We start from the raw sequence: 16,678 nt of genomic DNA, 5'->3' as shown, positions 1-16,678 counted from the left end.
GTGGATGGGGCTCCTGCACCACTCCTATTACTTAAATAGTCCATCTAGTAACTTCAACTTACTGATATATCTTATTAAAGAAATGTGTTTCCTTCTCCATATATTAGACTGTTCTCCTCCTTCATTCAGTCTGTTTAGTTCTATAGCATCCATACCGTCATTAGCCTCACACATGAAGTCTATGGAAGAAGAAGTCTATGGTGAGGGGAGGGGGACGAAGAGGCTGTTAATTGCTTTATTGCCTCATTCTAAGCAGTTTTACAGTCCTATCTCGAAAACTAAGGCATTCTGGGAATTGTAGTAGAAATGAGCAGTGAGTTAGACCAAAACCACGCTGCTATAGGATCGACCATTTACATATAAGAAGCTAAAAGACAGTCCAAGATGGCGCCAAGATGTAAGATGAGCAATGGCAATCTGTCTAGGCACACATCAATAAATAGTGATACGGTATACACACCGGTCAAGCTAAAAATATAAAAAGCAAGAGTGCTTCTTTAACCCCACATCTCTGCAATAGAGGAAGTTGTATCACCCGCATATCACCAATCTTCACTAGAAGGCCTGGATGCTGGTAGGATGACTCTCTGCGGCAAAGATCTGTCAGAAGAGGAAGTTTCTACTATTATATTGTGTAGAAAACCAACTACAAAAATTTTATTCCAGGATCTGGAAGACTTTTCAGACTTGGTGCACATATTACAGATATTACTGGGACCAAAACACGTTGTAATGCCATCAAGTCTGACATTGCTTCTAACCAAGACCTTTCTGGTGACCCATTCTAGCCGCCTCGTAGAGCAGAGTTCACATGCTGGAGTTATCTATAGCGCTGGACGCCTTCATGGCTGCTCCTCGTGAACCCTTGGACAATTTTCATCACAAGCTTCTTAATCGGCTTGTGGGTGTTCAGTTACGATGTGGCTCCGGCTGCATAGCCGACCAGGCAACTGGTGATTTCACCTCACAAAGTGAAACGCTTTTTGCATGGTACTTGTTATTGGCCGTGTGGTAACTCCCAGAAACATGACAAGTACCAGTCAATAACATAGTGACAGGTGAACAGGACATGCTTGTGGCCCAGTTCCCTTCATCAGACAGTATGCACATACAGGGTTCTATACATACATAGATGGAACTGGTGTCTTCACGTTACTCCTACCGCTAGTATTCCTTCCCTGGAGCTCTTTATTTCAGCCTCTACTGGAGACATGAAGGGCTCTTTTTGACCAAGGATAGCAGGTGTCCTCACTGTGAAGCAGTGGAGATGTTCTCTCTATCAAATAAAGATGAGGGACAATACATTTGTCTAATGTCTCCTATTCAATGGTGAGAGGTAAATCATTTGTTGTGCTGCCTTATAGAACTGGAAATTCCTCAGGTACCTCATCCATTTTGTTGAGATAAAGTTCAGAGCTCAGTTGGTGTTCTGCAAGTTCAGAGCTCAGTTGGTGTTCTGCAAGTTCAGAGCTCAGTTGGTGTTCTGCAAGTTCAAAGCTAAGTTGGCATTTTCTATGATGCCACTTTGTCTTTCCTCTCTTTGCTATAGTCTATGTGCGCCTCCTGTCTTCTGGTATTTCCAGAAGGTAATGCAGCCATGTCAGAATCATTATTGGATGGTCAAGACAATGTTATCAAGAAACAGAGAAATAGAAAATGCTGTAAGCCACTGTTATGTCACGTAGTAAAATATTGTACTCAGTGCTTTCCTAACTCTGTTCTTGGGAAAGCTGGATATGGCTGCAAGAGGGGACTTCTTGACAAGTCCACCCAGTTATGAAGTGACCGAGGAGGGGATGTGTTATTGACTAATTAGACAATTCAGGAGCATCAAATCATTGGAAAAAAGAAGTGAAATGATTCCTGTAAATTTAGAAGAGCCCCCTCCACCAATCCTATCACTTCCCATCAAGTCTACAATTTATTAACTCTGCTACCGGTTTGACCTACCGGGAAGTCCAGGTTGAGTCAATATTGTATGTGACAGGTGTGGGATGACATGTGACCTTGTCCTTTATAAAGCAGAGACCTCAACATCTTCCTCAATCTGCTGGGATTCGCCATCATGAAGGTAAGAACAGATCTCCATGGGGGGTTGTGCAGGTATGATAATGTCACCCTAATAAAATGTTCTAGAGATGGGAGAACCTCTCAGGATTTGTTTTGAGTTGAAGTTTGGTACAATTTGTTTCCAAAAAATTTTTTTCAAAGTTTGGTACGACCACATATTAAAATGGCTTAAGGTTAAGGCCCCGCAGCAGAAAAAATGTTGCGGAAATGCATCATGTTTTTTTCCACAGCGTTTGTCACTTCGTTTTCACAAAGTTTTTCTCTGTGGACTTTCTGCCCTTATTATACCTATATGGAACACATCAGTATTTCCGCAAGTATAATTGACATCATTTTTTTCTGCAACATGTGGATGGGTTTAGCCGGTATCCCATTCACTTTGCAGGTACTGTAAAATGCAGCGTTTTTTGCAACGTGGGGCGTCAGCCAAAAACATAGTGTAGAACACTCAGGGCTCCTAGCAAAATATCTATAAAACATAGTGTAGAATACTCTTAGGGCTCCTAGGAACCTATCTATAAAACATAGTGTAGAACACTGTCAGGGCTCCTAGGAACCTATTTATAAAACATGGTGTATGACACTGTCAGGGATCCTAGGATCCTATCTATAAAACATAGTGTAGAACACTGTCAGGGCTCCTAGGAACCTATCTATAAAACATAGTGTAGAACACTCTTAGGACCCCTAGCAAAATATCTATAAAACATGGTGTAGAACACTGTCAGGGCTCCTAGGAACCTATCTATAAAACATAGTGTATGACATTGTCAGGGATCCTAGGATCCTATCTATAAAACATAGTGTAGAACACTGTCAGGGCTCCTAGGAACCTATCTATAAAACATAGTGTAGAACACTCTTAGGACCCCTAGCAAAATATCTATAAAACATGGTGTAGAACACTGTCAGGGCTCCTAGGAACCTATCTATAATACATAGTGTAGAATACTGTCAGGGCTCCTAGGAACCTATCTATAAAACATAGTGTATAACACTGTCAGAGCTCCTAGGAACCTATCTATAAAACATAGTGTATAACACTGTCAGGGCTCCTAGCAAAATATCTATAAAGCATAGTGTAGAACACTCTTAGGGCTCCTAGTGTTTTGGGCCTCCTTGCAGTTTCCGATACTTTGTCTTTGCCTTCTTAGTGACTTCGGCTGATGTGATATCTGTGATGTCATGTGCCTGGGTTCACCACTGAGGCCTGTGATTAGGCTTAGTGATGATGTGGACATGCTGAGTGGTGACCCTGGGCACATGACGTTGCAGGAGACTGACATACACTGCGAGGAGGCCTGAGGAAACAGGAAGTAAATATGAATGTTTTTTTTTTTTTTTTTTTTTAATTTTTGTCAGTTCCCCTGGGCCCTCATCTATTATAGTCTGTGATCTGAAGAAACCTCTATAATGCGATGGCCATTTATACTTATCTATAGTAAAACATATATAATTCTTCTCCTCCAATCAGAAGTTGTTGCTGAACTTCGCGCTCATCTTGCTTCTGCAGAGTGGCCATTCTGCGCCACTGAACCAGGCTTATAGTGAGTATATGGTGAATCCTCTGGTTACACGGCTGACAATACGTTGACTTTATTACATGATCTCCATCCATGTCTAGATGAACAATTTGGAGGTAAAAATCCATTTATATTAGTATTTGTCAAGTAATAAGGGAGGGGCTGTGACAACCTCTCATTTACATACATGTATTTGAGCCTAGACTTGGTATAACCCTTGAGTGATTATTGTGGATCTCTAGTAGCTCTCATGGAAGAGCCAGAAAGGCAACAGAGGTGGAATAATAAGGACTAGAGATGAGCGAGTAGTGTTCGATCAAGTAGGTGTTCGATCGAATACTACGGTATTCGAAATACTCGTACTCGATCGAACACTACTAGCTGTTCGAAGTTTAAGGTTCGATGCAGAACCAGCGTTGATTGGCAGAATGCTATACATTCTGTCAATCAACGCCGGTTCTTCTCTTACCTTTAGAAGTCTTCTTGGTGCAGCATCCCCCCTGCGCATGTGCAGTCGGCTCTGCCTAGGCCCCGATACCTAGGCAGAGTGAATTCCAGCCGGAAGATGCTGCGCCGGGAAAAGACTTCAAGGGGAATCCAGCCCGACCATCACTCGTGGCCTTGGTAAGTATAATTATATCGAATTTTGCGTACCCCTGAAACGAGCATTTCCCCCCATAGACTATAATGGGGTTCGAAATCCGTTCGAACAGCCGAACAGTGTGCGGCTGTTCGAATCAGATTTCGAACCTCGGACATTTTAGTGTTCGCTCATCTCTAATAAGGACATTTCCATAGAAGGAGAACTATATCATCTCCAGATCCAACCAACCTAATGAGTTACCTGACCTTCTCCTGTGTCCTCTACTCTTAGTTACTAGCTGCAAAGATACCTGCCATCCCCATGACTGTTCAGATGTGTCTGCCCAGGGTCTGACCTCGAACGGTGTGTACCTGATATATCCTGGCGGTGTGACTTCTCCTCCAGTACCTGTGTATTGTGATATGACCAGTAGTGGTGGACCTTGGACAGTGAGTACTTGCAGTGACTTTCGATAAAATCAGTTCAATGAGTAGAAGACAAATTCTACAAAAAAGGAAATACAATCCAATACATTGCCTTTACCAGTAGTCTCCTTCTTCTTCTCCTTCTTCTCCTCCATCTTCTTTTATCCTTAACAGTTCTTTGACCATTACATCCATCCCTAACTCTTCCATACTCCTGAAAGCCCCTCACTGGTCAACTCTTTCTCTCCAGGTGTTTCAGAAGAGGTTTGATGGCAGTGTGAACTTCTACCGTGGCTGGAAAGAATACAAGAATGGGTTTGGGACAGCGAGTGGAGAATACTGGTTGGGTAAGAATCTGCTTCATTATATACACTCCATATAATTCTCTAATGAATAAATTGACCGCAGAAAACAGCCCCAGCACTCCTGCCTGTCATCTTCAGGTCTAAAGTATATTCACCTCCTAACCCAGAAGAGGTCATATAGCCTTCGGATCGACCTAGTGGATTTTGAGGATAATTCTCGGCATGGGACATATGACTCCTTCTCTTTATCAGCATTTGCCATTGACCCAGAAGAGGATGGGTACAAGCTCTATATTGGTGCATTTCAAGAGGGTGACTCCAACAAACCTATGGGTAAGTGACCTACCCACGTTTTCAGGGTACTTGGGATTACTGATTTTGGTACTGCCAGAAATAAAGTCTTTACCTCTACTTGCCAGCTACTTCATTATCTATAAATGAAAATATCCTGCTGCCCTTGCTTTATTAACCACTTTATTCCCATGACTTCCCATCCTTTAAGGCCACCTTGATATATTCATTATATAAACCCACCATGTAGATCATAATATGTTACTTCAGTGTTTGCAATTGGGGCCTCCACTGGTGTCAAGATGCTTCCAAAGAAGTGACCATGGTCTTGTAGAAAGAGACAAATCTGGCACATAAAGTGCACTATGTGGCTCACAAACCACTGGTGGATCAAGCTCCAGTCTGGGTTAAGACGCGATCATAGACACTGTAAATAGTTAAATATTCTTAACTTTCTTGTCTATTATGAATAGGAGATTCCCTGAGAACTCAGCAGGAGATGAAGTTTTCCACTCACGATAATGACAGAGACACAATTGCAGGTAACTGTGCGGTCATTTTTCAAGGAGCGTCATGGTACAAAGACTGTCACAGCGCCAACCTAAATGGTCTATACCTAAAGGGACAAACCGAAGAGTATGCAAAGGGCTTAACTTGGGCAGCATGGAAGGGACAACACTACTCCCTGAAGGCATCTGAGATGAAGATCGCCGTAAATAAAATGAATACAAATAATTAATGTCTCGTGAGGTTTGGATGAAGAACAACCACCATCTACATCTTCATGAAGTCATGGACCACACAACATCCATGACTGGTCATCATGAGAGTCACAAAGACTTCACAGAGCAGAGAATTCAGTTCATCATTACCTTCACATTTATGGAAGTGTTATGTTCTTGGGCAAGGCTTGGGTGAAGGAACCTTGTCTGGTCAATCTCCTCATATCAGCATTAATTCTCTGATTTGTGTGTATTTGGATTTGATATATTTATGATGTGGACATACAAGTACTAAGAGTGTAGAACAATCTCATTTGTTATATTACATAACATTTCAGTGGAATTCCCTTAAACTTCACGATAGTAGAGGAACGTGATGTAATAAATAAGTTCCGAGACTTTTTGTTGTACAACAAAGACTTTCAGTCAGATTCTTAGAACCATAAAATTCTAAAAGAGGAACCTTAGGAGAAACAATAAGTGACACAAAACGTATCTGACAATGAACTTTACAATTGTGGATTACTTATAAGAAGCTGCCTTTGTTAAAAGGGCCTCACTGTGTGATGTGTAAATAAAGTTTTGTACGTGTCGATTATAAAGATGAATAAAACATTTTGTCAGATTTTCAGAATTTCCTCACTACTGCAGGAGATGTCCAAGCAAACAATGTAGTCTGGTATTTAAGGGAGATAGACCCGCAGGTCCATGGACAGAGAGGGCAGCTCTAGATGTCTTCATCCCATGGGTTTATTCACTGTCTTGTCTTGTCTGTAGATGGAAGGACCCTAATACGCATCTTTGTCAGGTATTCTTTAATCCTTCATTGATGGACTTCTAAGGAGAAGAACATTATTACTCAGATATTTCTTACAACCTCAGCAATTCTGGAGTACAATGGACAGCCTGGTCTGATAAAACCACACCATGGCTGGTTTTCCCCAGAAGACCCAACCCTCAGTGTTGTTCCTCTGGTGCCTGGGGTCTATATATAGTCGCTATCTCACAATGTTATATAGATTGGTTCTATATGGATCCTAGAGACAGACTTTCTACCATGAAGGTAAGACATCACCCTTGCTTTGTTCTCTGATCATATTCAGGAGGTGTTTCTAGAACATTGTGGTTCTTCATGTTGAAAATTGTTTATCCCATCTTCTCTTTGGGTCTTCAAGCTTTTCTTTGATGAAAAGATAGAAGCCGCACAGATCCAATAGGGTTTTATTTCTATTTGCTCCCAAGAGCAACCCACTGGGTCAAGCCAATAACCACTGGGTGCAAATGGCATCTGAACATTTTAGACCAGAGCTGGTCCTTCGTTTCTTATTCTGAGGCTTTTCTGAAGAGTAGGACAATCCCTTGTGTTCCTTTCATCTGTCTCCTTCCACTATGGTTGATGCCTCCATCGATCAGAATCTTCTCATAATTCTGTATGTCCAGAAGAAGATAAAGAGTCATTTTGATCTTTTTGTGCTTCAGGAGGAAAGTAAAAGGGAAACTCCAACCATTAACACTTATATCTTTTCTTTGAGCTCCCACCAAAATTGTCAAACACTCTCACAATTCCTGTACCTTCTATTGAGACGTATGGAGCTTCTTTGGTTGCTGAGAGGGATGGGTCTGGAGTCTTTATCCTAACATTTGGCCCAAGTGGTCAAACCCCCGTAGATCTTCCCCTATTCCATACATGCTGGAATAGAAGAGAAGGATAAGGGTCCACTGGTCTGTTTTCTAAAAAGTGTATTTGCGAATACCAAAGGTCAAAGGTGATATTTTTCCTTTTCTACTTCTTTGCTGTCATGTCCATAAATGGCCACCACAACCTGGACAACTCAGACTGGTAATTTTGTACCCAGGCCTACAATTGAGGATCATTGATATGCTCCATAGTGTTTGGTGACGTTGTTGTAGACATCTACCTCAACCGCTTTCTCATTGTCTCTTAGATATTCACATTACTTGTGTTGGGGTGTATCCAACAAGTCACCAGCAGCGGGAACTATAATGTATCAGGTAAGTCACCTTAGCCACAAGTGGGGATCTAGGCCGCACAGATCTATCCGTGCTACCTGCGTCTGATAATATATTTTGGTAGAAATGAAATGGAAAGACAAAGGCAGTAAATATTAATAGCACGATATATAATGTCCAGTATATAATGTCCAGTGCAGAGATAATGGCACCAAACAGGGCTGAATTAATAATGCCATATAGTGTCCAAACAATACTGCCATACAGCGCCCAAAGATAACCATAGAGAGGACAGATGGCACCCTCTATGGTGTCCATAACATATCATGAAATTTAGTACATATGTACACACCAGACATATACCCATAGTTATTGAACAAATATACAAACACTCACTACGTGTATATACTCAAACACATACATTGCCGTATACTCATGGACACACTTTTATAGATTCACATATAGACATGCACAGTCACTGTATATGTATGTATGATCACTATTAGGGCCAGTTCACACGGAGTTAACGCGCGCGCATTCTGGCACGTATACACATGCCAGAATGCGCGCTCGTTAACTCCGTGTGAACTGGCCCTAATAGTGACATACACGTGTCAGAATGTGAGCGCTCAAAACAGATCATATTCATTTCAATGGGTCGTTACGGGCGTATAACGCGTGTAATTTTGCAGCCGTAACGACCCGTTGAAATGAATGTGATCTATTTTAAGCGCTCACACTCTGACACGTGTATACGTGCCAGAATGTGCGCGCGTTAACTCCGTGTGAACTGGCCCTTAGGAGTGACCCGATCTTGATATTTCTGGATCGATTTTAAAATCTGATTTCCAATCATTTTCCAGCCGATCCCGATCGTGAAATTTGCTCGATCGCCGATCGGGATACGATCTTTCCCGATTGCTCAAGCCTCGTCAATGCTTCTCTATGGGAAAAGTCACTTTTAGAGTTGAGACGATCTTGAGATTTCAAAATCCGATTTCCGATCATTTTCCAGCCGATCCTGATTGCAATCGTGAAATTTGCTCGATCGCCGATCGGTATCCGATCTTTTCCGAACCCGATCGCTCAACTCTAATCACTACATTCCTTCACACACATATAGGCAAGCTCATTACATGTATACACATATACACACGGATGTTCACTAGTCACCACATACAGTATATATGACCACGCTCACTATATGTATATACACACATACACTTTATGCATACACACATGGATTCCTACATTTATAAAGGCACGCTCACTATATGTATATAAACATACACCTAATACAGTCATACATAGGGATAGTAGCGATGCCGCTCTCCAGTTACCAAGTTTTGCGTTAAGTTTGTGCCCCCTCTCATGTGTGTTCCAGTGCTGTGTCCCACTTTCATTGGGATGTATACAAATTAATGTATTAACTCATTCATTTCCAACTCTATGTACATCCTCAGCGTTCATTCTTCCTTTTCTCCGCAGCTCCGCAGCACAAGTCTGAGGTGGAACACTTTCCTGTAGACTGCCAGGATGTTTGGGACATAGGTCAAACCTTAAGCGGTGTATATACCATATATCCTCAAGGACTGCAGCGCCCCCTACCTGTATACTGTGATATGACAACTGGTGGGAAGGTCTGGACGGTGAGTCGGATGGTGAGATATGGGCTGGTTATATCACTATGTACTAATCCTCTCTTCTGACAGGTGTTTCAGAGGCGACTGGACGGCTCCTTGAATTTCAACCAGTCCTGGCAGAATTACGTCAGTGGGTTCGGAAACGCAGATGGAGAATACTGGCTGGGTAAAAAAATCATCTGTCCTTGAATAGTTCATAAGTGGACTTCAAACTTAGGCTCAATAGACACATTTTGGGCTATAAAAGTTCTATTTTGGGGAAGTAAGTAGATGATGTATGTCCTACTGTATGCAGGGTCCTCAAAATGGACTATGTGAACAGTTTAATGGTGTGGGCGGAGGTATCCTTTAAAATATGTCTCTAATAGGAGGCCAAGATAAGGTGGTGGTCAGGCTTTAGCCTATCCTGTAGGCTAGCTTCACCAAACTGATATTATGGATGTCCCAGCCCAACCATGTGTCAAAGGACCCAAACCAATAGACTTAGAAATCCGGTTAATCCACATCTTATACTCATAGTTGGACCAGAACATCTGGCAATAATACAATTGAAGAAGACATGAGAAACTAGCTACAGGATAAATATTTGGGGCCATGCTTGTTGCTAGACATTGGTATATTCATGTCCCTCCTTTTGGTACCAGGGCTGCAGAACATTTATCGTCTGACAATGAGGGGCGAATACGAGCTCAGGTTGGAGCTAGAGGATCGGAATGGAAACAGGGTTTCAGCCCAATATATGAACTTCAGTCTGTCTCGACATGCCCTGAACCCCAACAGTGATGGATATCGACTGCATATCGGGGCATTTAAAGATGAAGGGGCAGGTAAGGCCTAGACTTAGAGCTGCAATTTTACTGAATATTTTCTTGGTGTTTAATGGCATTTGACTTGGGGGCAGAATATTTTCCAGGAGTTTTTTTTCCTAGCTTTATTTTACTTTATCTTATGTCCGGAGCTGGCTGGAGAGGTTGCCGAGAGACACAACCTGGATGAGCACAGTCATCCTAACTAGAGATGAGCGAACAGTAAAATGTTCGAGGTTCGATATTCGTTTCCAGTAGCCCCTCAATATTCGACTACTCGAATCGAATATCGAACCCTATAATACTCTATGGGGGGAAAATGCTCGTTTCAGGGGTAGGTAATGTTCGATCAAATTATACTTACCAAGTCCACGAGTGAGGGTCGGGCTGGATCCTCCGAGAAGTCTTCTCCTTGCAGCTTCCCCGCGGCGTCTTCCGGCTCTTCATTCACTCTGCCAGGCATCGGGCACTACAAGTGGACATCCGCAGTTGGCTCTGCCCAGGCCCGATGCCTGGCAGAGTGAATGAAGAGCCGGAAGACGCAGCGGGGAAGCTGCAGAAGACTTCTAAAGGTAAGAGAAGAACCAGCGTTGATTGGCTGACTGTATAGCATTCAGCCAATCAATGCTGGTTCTGCATCAAACTTTTACATTCGAACAGCGAGTGGTACTCGATCGAGTACGAGTATTTCGAATACTGTAGTATTCGATCGAATACCTACTCGATCGAGCACTACTCGCTCATCTCTAATCCTAAGATTAAAGGGATTTTTTGAGATGGAAAAAAGCATTGTCTTTATACAACAAAATGTTTTCTCATAATGGTCTCCACTAAAAACTCCTTTAAAGGGCCCATAACCCATGTTATCATGAATCATGAATCTGGGAATATTCTTCTATTTCTCCAGTCAATTGTCTTCTGCTTACTACACAGGGGACGCCTTGAGCCTCCACAATGGACACATGTTCTCCACCTATGATAAGGACCAAGATGAACATATCCTGAACTGTGCCGAGTATTATGGGGGAGGGTTCTGGTACAACTCTGAGGGCTGCGCTGAGGCCAGCCTGAACGCTCGCTACAACACAATCGACTCCACGCACCCCGCATTTTCCTGGACAACTTGGGTGGATTTCCCAGAGACGCTCCAGGGAAGTCAGATGAAGATAAGGAGAATCCCAGCATGATTCACCCATATGGTCTCTATATACCTTGCCAAATATAGGCAGATACCATGTATGCGCAATAAAATACATTTGCTGTCAAATGAATGTATGTGTTATGTGGGATCATAAATCAGAAGACCCCCGGAATCAGCGGTGAGGGTCCAGGTAGCAAGTTGGTGTTTTAAGAGACACTTATAACATAATTACGAACCTGCATGAACATTGGGGGATGGTTTTCTAGTTAAAATTTTTTGTAGTTGCTCCAAATAACTTCCTTTCTGATCGTTTTTCTTCCTGTCACATGACCTTATTTTTTTTTTATCTTTCTACTTATCTTTTAACTTTCTTTCTTATCAGGTATCCCATCATCCTCAGCTGTGCAACACTTCACTATTGTTATGAACAGAATCCCAGTTCTGCAGTAAAAACTGACACTTTCACACACTAGAGACATCAGACGGAATAGCTCTGCTTATATCTGTTATCCAGGATATGTAGAAAGTTGGTACACCCCCCCCCCCCCCCCCCAAACAACATCTGTTACCCATAAAAGAGACTTCATCAATATCAATCGATTTCTTATTTAATCCGGTTACATTTATTGAGATCGTAGGGTAATGACATGGAGTAAATTCCTTTCATCTTTTCTAAGCAGTAACTGAACATGGAATAGAGGGTACAGCCTGGCACATTTGTGTGCCAATGTGTTACCAACATCATCTAAGACATGAAACAATAGTGGTCTACTGCAGTGGAATAAGCCCGGGTGCCGCTTCTTCACGGTACATGATGAAGCACCTTGAGTGGCCCCCCATTCTTCCCCGAGTCGTTGAGACAGGGGCAGAAATATGGGTAAATGGTCTCAGAAAAGGAAGTGACAAAGGTATAGATGTGGGACATGTCATCTGCGTTGTAAAAGGAAAGTTGCCCCCCCTCATAGTCGAGGTAAATCCCTACCCTCTGCGGTTTGCTTCTTAAGGTGAGGGTCCGATACGGGACGTCCAGAGCTTTGAATTCATGGCCATTCCTCAACCATAGAATCCAGAAGCCATTCTCCGGGGACAGGGTAATGCCACCCCTCCGGTTCACCGACTCTTTGGCCACGCCCAGATTCCACTTGGTTTTGTTGCCAACATCAACTGCCCAGTAATGGCGACCAGAGGTGAAGCCCTCTGTGCCCAGGACACAGCAGCAGTAGTCAAAGCGACGCGGGTTTTCAGGCAAGGACTGTTTGGTGTCGCTATATCGGACGCTGGTCAAGTCATCGGAGAGCACCAGGTTCAGGTGGGCTGTGCTGGGGTCCATGATTATATTCGGCAAGGCTGGAAAATATGGAAGACATTAGTGATGGTGGCTTAAAAGACTCTTATCTTATGTGGACCCAGTATTGTCCCTTACACAGAGTCCATGCCTCTAGAATAACACCGTGACCAGAAATCTACGCTGACTGGAGGGGGCTCAAGGTAGGGACAGGCAGAGGCTTTATGTCCCCCTCCCAGAATTTTCCATTGCCAAACACAACATGCATTTTTCAACTAGCAGTGATAGCTCTCGCCATTGTGGTGTCATATAATATAAAGTTTTGCATATATTTCGTTAGTAATAGCACCACTATGGGGGCAGATCCATGATACAGGCAGTGTAATGTGGATAGTATTACTGCTTTGGCAATGCACCAATTCCTGTGCGAGGAATAGTTATAAGGAGGTAGTAGTATGTGCACTATAAGGTCCTAAACTAATCACCCATGGTGGGGTTAGAGTAGCCTCTATATGGTGTGAAAGGTGGTACACGCCTATATATTTGAGGGCGCCATGTATACAGTTTTGGGGAAGCCTTCTGTATATACATACACATATTGGTGGTGTGAAGGGTGGTACATGCCTACATGTTTGGGGGAACCCTTCGTATAGTTTTGGGTCAGCAGTCTGTATATACACACATGCTGGTGGTGTCAAGGGTGGTACACACCTACATGTTTGGGGGCCTCCTGTATATAATCTTGGGGCAGCAGTCTGTATATACCATACTTGCCAAATTTAGCAAAGAAGGTGCAAGATAACAGTGCACAGAACATATTGCTTAAAACTTTGGGTGAGGTCACAGCCCCCTTTTCTATGACAAGCAATGTGCTGACCACTTCCATTTTTGGGGGATGTGACCACCACATAATGTACCAATGTCATCTGTACAATAAGAGCCCAGTGGATACAGAAGCATTTTGCCAGGCCCAAGACATGTGCCCACTCTTCCAGGAGTCCAGTAGGTCCCCCTTCTTATTGGGAGTGTCCTGGACATTCTGGGAGAGTTGGGAAGTAAGATCTACACACACAAGCAGATGATGGTGTGAGGGGGCACCACGCACTGATACGTAGTATTGGGGCATTATACTGCAATACTGTGCTGATGATATAAGGGGTGGTTGGCGCCATTGTTCCAGCTGTTTACTCACCAGGACTGATGTAAGACTTCATATCCTTCCAGGCCGTGTACTGGATCAGATCCTTTACGCCTCCATATCCAAAGTCCCTAGGAGTCACCACATTCTGCGCAGGAAAACCATCTCTGTAGCCCCCGTAACAGCTGATAACAGAGAGAGAAGTCAGAAGGGAGTGCAATACAGGCACAGGAGACAGTGACAGCAACGAGAGCAGATACTCACATGTCCATACACGACTTTATATCCTACAAGAGAAGAACAGATGTCAGACTGCAGCACAGGACACATCCAATACCCACAGACCCTGCCAGAATTACACACCCCAGCATGTGGGCAGCAGGACATGCTGGGGGTTGTGCTCCTGCAAGAGCCTTTGAGTTTAAAGCCAAATACTAAGGAGGAGAAACTGGAACACATGGCATGTCACAGGTATAACATCATGCAATGACCGCCACATATACCATTGTACCAAACCATGAGGACAGGACAGAGATTTCTGCTGCTGCTCATCTTCGCTGATGTCCGCCAACTCTCAGGGGTCCATCTGTTAGGAGCTCCCCTGACTGACTGCCAACATAGCACTGTGTCCGCTGTATTCAGTGAACATCTATGCCATCTGTCAGTATCGAAAGGTGAGTCAATTCTAGGGGGACCCTTGTCTATATTCTGGGGAGCACTCACTGTGAGGAAGGTGACAGGGTCCTGCTCATATAGCCGTGGCTGGGTGCTACTGATGGTCTGGAGGATGCCCTGGCAGTTCTGCTTGATCTTGTTGAGACTTTCCTCCATCTCGGACAAGATGAGGTCTCCCTCCTGCTGTAGCTCCCTCAGCAGCCTCTCCTCCCGCTCCCGCAGGTACTGGTGCAGCTTCTCAAACTCCAGGCTTACATGGTGCTTGGTGCTCAGGAGGTTCCCCTGCAGGAACACAAGGAAAGTCAAAAATCACAGGCCTGACAAATTACGCGTAGACAGTACTTAGCTGTATCTCTTTCTAGGAAAGTTGGGTGAAAGCCATTATGGATGCTTAGGTCAATCTACTTCTAGATTAGCGATGCCTGATTATTTGTTCCCTGGGAGATAAGAAATGCCAGGGGAAATACCATCTATAAAGGGTCAGGAGAGTCCCCTTGAAGCCACAACTCTTGAATATTTTTCAAGTGCAGCTCTCAGCTTTACTAGAGTTTAGACAAGAGGAGACTCCAGAAATTGAAATTGGGAAACCCTCCCGGGGCTTCATAACTACAATACAGCTTCCTCCATTTTCCTTGTAGGTGTGAACTATGGACCAATTCTACCTTCTCTTGCGTTCTGGAGGAAGGGCATTCTGTGGAGTTTCCACCAATGCATACCATGGTTGAGGAGCCAATATATGTTATGATTCTGTTCTCCATGGTTGCACACCCATTTCTGAGAGGGTACCTTGGAGATGTGTCCTGGCATTCATACATGTTCATACCCTGTGCTGTGCGATCATCTGCTCCTGGGCGCATTGCATCTGCTGCAGCTCCTTCAACCGTGCCTCTAACGGTGCCATTGCCGACATCAGCTCATCCTGGAAAAGAAAATAAGATGAACAACCTGTGTGCCATGCTGACTGTGGTCGTATGTTGAGTACAACCCTGACTGTGGCTCTCTGATGGATGCCATAATGGTTGTGGCTTTGTGCTGCGTGTCATCCTGATTGTGGCTGTGTGCCAAGTGACTGCAGTCTGAGAACCATTGTGACTATGGCTGTACACTAGGCACCATCTTGATTGTTACTATATTCTGGGTGCATTCCCGATTGTGGCTGTGTGCTGGGACCCCGTTTTAACTACCACCTCCCCGGTGTGCCAGGCTCAGTACCTACAGGTTACGGTAAAAGTTCCCAGAGATTATGCTCACCTTGTAGCCTCCTACAGCCTCTTGAATGGGGATCAGAGCGTGAGGTGGTTGTGGTTCTGCAGCCCCCCGGCAGCGGGCGCACAGTAGTCTTCCATCCTGGGTGGAATACAGTTGCACCTTCTCGCCATGCTCTGCACACAAACCTCTCTGTACCCCATCTGGGGTTTGAACTGGGGTAGGACGACATTTGGGGCAGGTTGGATAGGCCTCTTGGCCCCTCCATGACCGCTCTAGACATCCCCGGCAAAGACAGTGCCCGCAGGACATGGTGACAGGTTCCCTTGGCACATCGCGGCACACGGCGCAGCTCAGCGATGGTAGTAGGGGTAATGGGGTAGGAGTGGTGGCCATAGCTAAGGTAAAGTCTGCTTTTTCTATATACTCCCCCAGGAATGTCTCTCCTCTCTGTATCCCTCTTACCCCTAACCCCTCTATCTCTCAGATACTCCCTTTGGCCCTGACCGTATCTGTCTCTCCCTCTGACCCCTATTCTCTTCCTGGGTGTCCCTCTCGCCCCTATTTCCTCCCTGCCTCATGCGTCTGAGCTACAGGAGGGAGGAGGAAAGGGGGAGGGGGAAAAGAGGAGGTAGGGAGGGGGGGCCTATAGAAAAACAGGGGGAATGAGGGAGGGGGAGATAAGGGAGGGTGTGAGAGAAGGAGGGGGAGATGGAAACAAAGCAAAGGTGGGGACAAGGCACGGAACAGCAGAGGCAGTGGTACTAAAAAGCAGACTGTCCAGGCTTCACCAGCTTCTCATCCTGATCAAATGAATTGTCATTTGCTAAACAGTGGACATTGCGCGGTTACATTGTGTCACTCAGCCTCCAGAAGTATAAGGGGTTAATGCTG

The 16,678-nt window shown here is 44.3% G+C and overlaps 3 protein-coding genes across 3 annotated transcripts; 2 read left to right on the top strand and 1 right to left on the bottom strand.

Annotated features, from left to right (window-relative positions):
• The first annotated feature begins 2,065 nt into the window (after nucleotides 1-2,065).
• LOC142217169 (microfibril-associated glycoprotein 4-like) lies at nucleotides 2,066-5,936 on the top strand. Its single transcript, XM_075285360.1, has 6 exons — nucleotides 2,066-2,071; nucleotides 3,545-3,617; nucleotides 4,468-4,625; nucleotides 4,852-4,948; nucleotides 5,045-5,239; nucleotides 5,671-5,936. The coding sequence occupies exons 1-6, from the start codon at nucleotides 2,066-2,068 to the stop codon at nucleotides 5,934-5,936; spliced, it is 795 nt and encodes a 264-aa protein (XP_075141461.1).
• Nucleotides 5,936-11,526, top strand: LOC142217168 (microfibril-associated glycoprotein 4-like). The gene is made up of 7 exons (XM_075285359.1): nucleotides 5,936-6,111; nucleotides 6,697-6,727; nucleotides 7,866-7,932; nucleotides 9,379-9,539; nucleotides 9,603-9,699; nucleotides 10,178-10,360; nucleotides 11,273-11,526. The coding sequence occupies exons 1-7, from the start codon at nucleotides 5,936-5,938 to the stop codon at nucleotides 11,524-11,526; spliced, it is 969 nt and encodes a 322-aa protein (XP_075141460.1).
• Nucleotides 11,527-12,082: 556 nt separating this feature from the next.
• Nucleotides 12,083-16,678, bottom strand: LOC142217568 (zinc-binding protein A33-like). Its single transcript, XM_075285860.1, has 6 exons — nucleotides 15,830-16,678; nucleotides 15,402-15,497; nucleotides 14,627-14,860; nucleotides 14,168-14,190; nucleotides 13,958-14,088; nucleotides 12,083-12,827 (listed from the first exon to the last, which is right to left on the bottom strand). Exons 1-6 carry the CDS (start codon nucleotides 16,178-16,180, stop codon nucleotides 12,283-12,285), a joined length of 1,380 nt encoding a protein of 459 aa, XP_075141961.1. The 5' UTR covers nucleotides 16,181-16,678; the 3' UTR covers nucleotides 12,083-12,282.

Source organism: Leptodactylus fuscus, chromosome 8 (assembly GCF_031893055.1).
Source record: "Leptodactylus fuscus isolate aLepFus1 chromosome 8, aLepFus1.hap2, whole genome shotgun sequence".
NCBI lineage: Eukaryota > Metazoa > Chordata > Amphibia > Anura > Leptodactylidae > Leptodactylus > Leptodactylus fuscus.
Note: the sequence above shows the minus strand (reverse complement) of the source record. Positions and strands in the feature narration are given on the sequence as shown.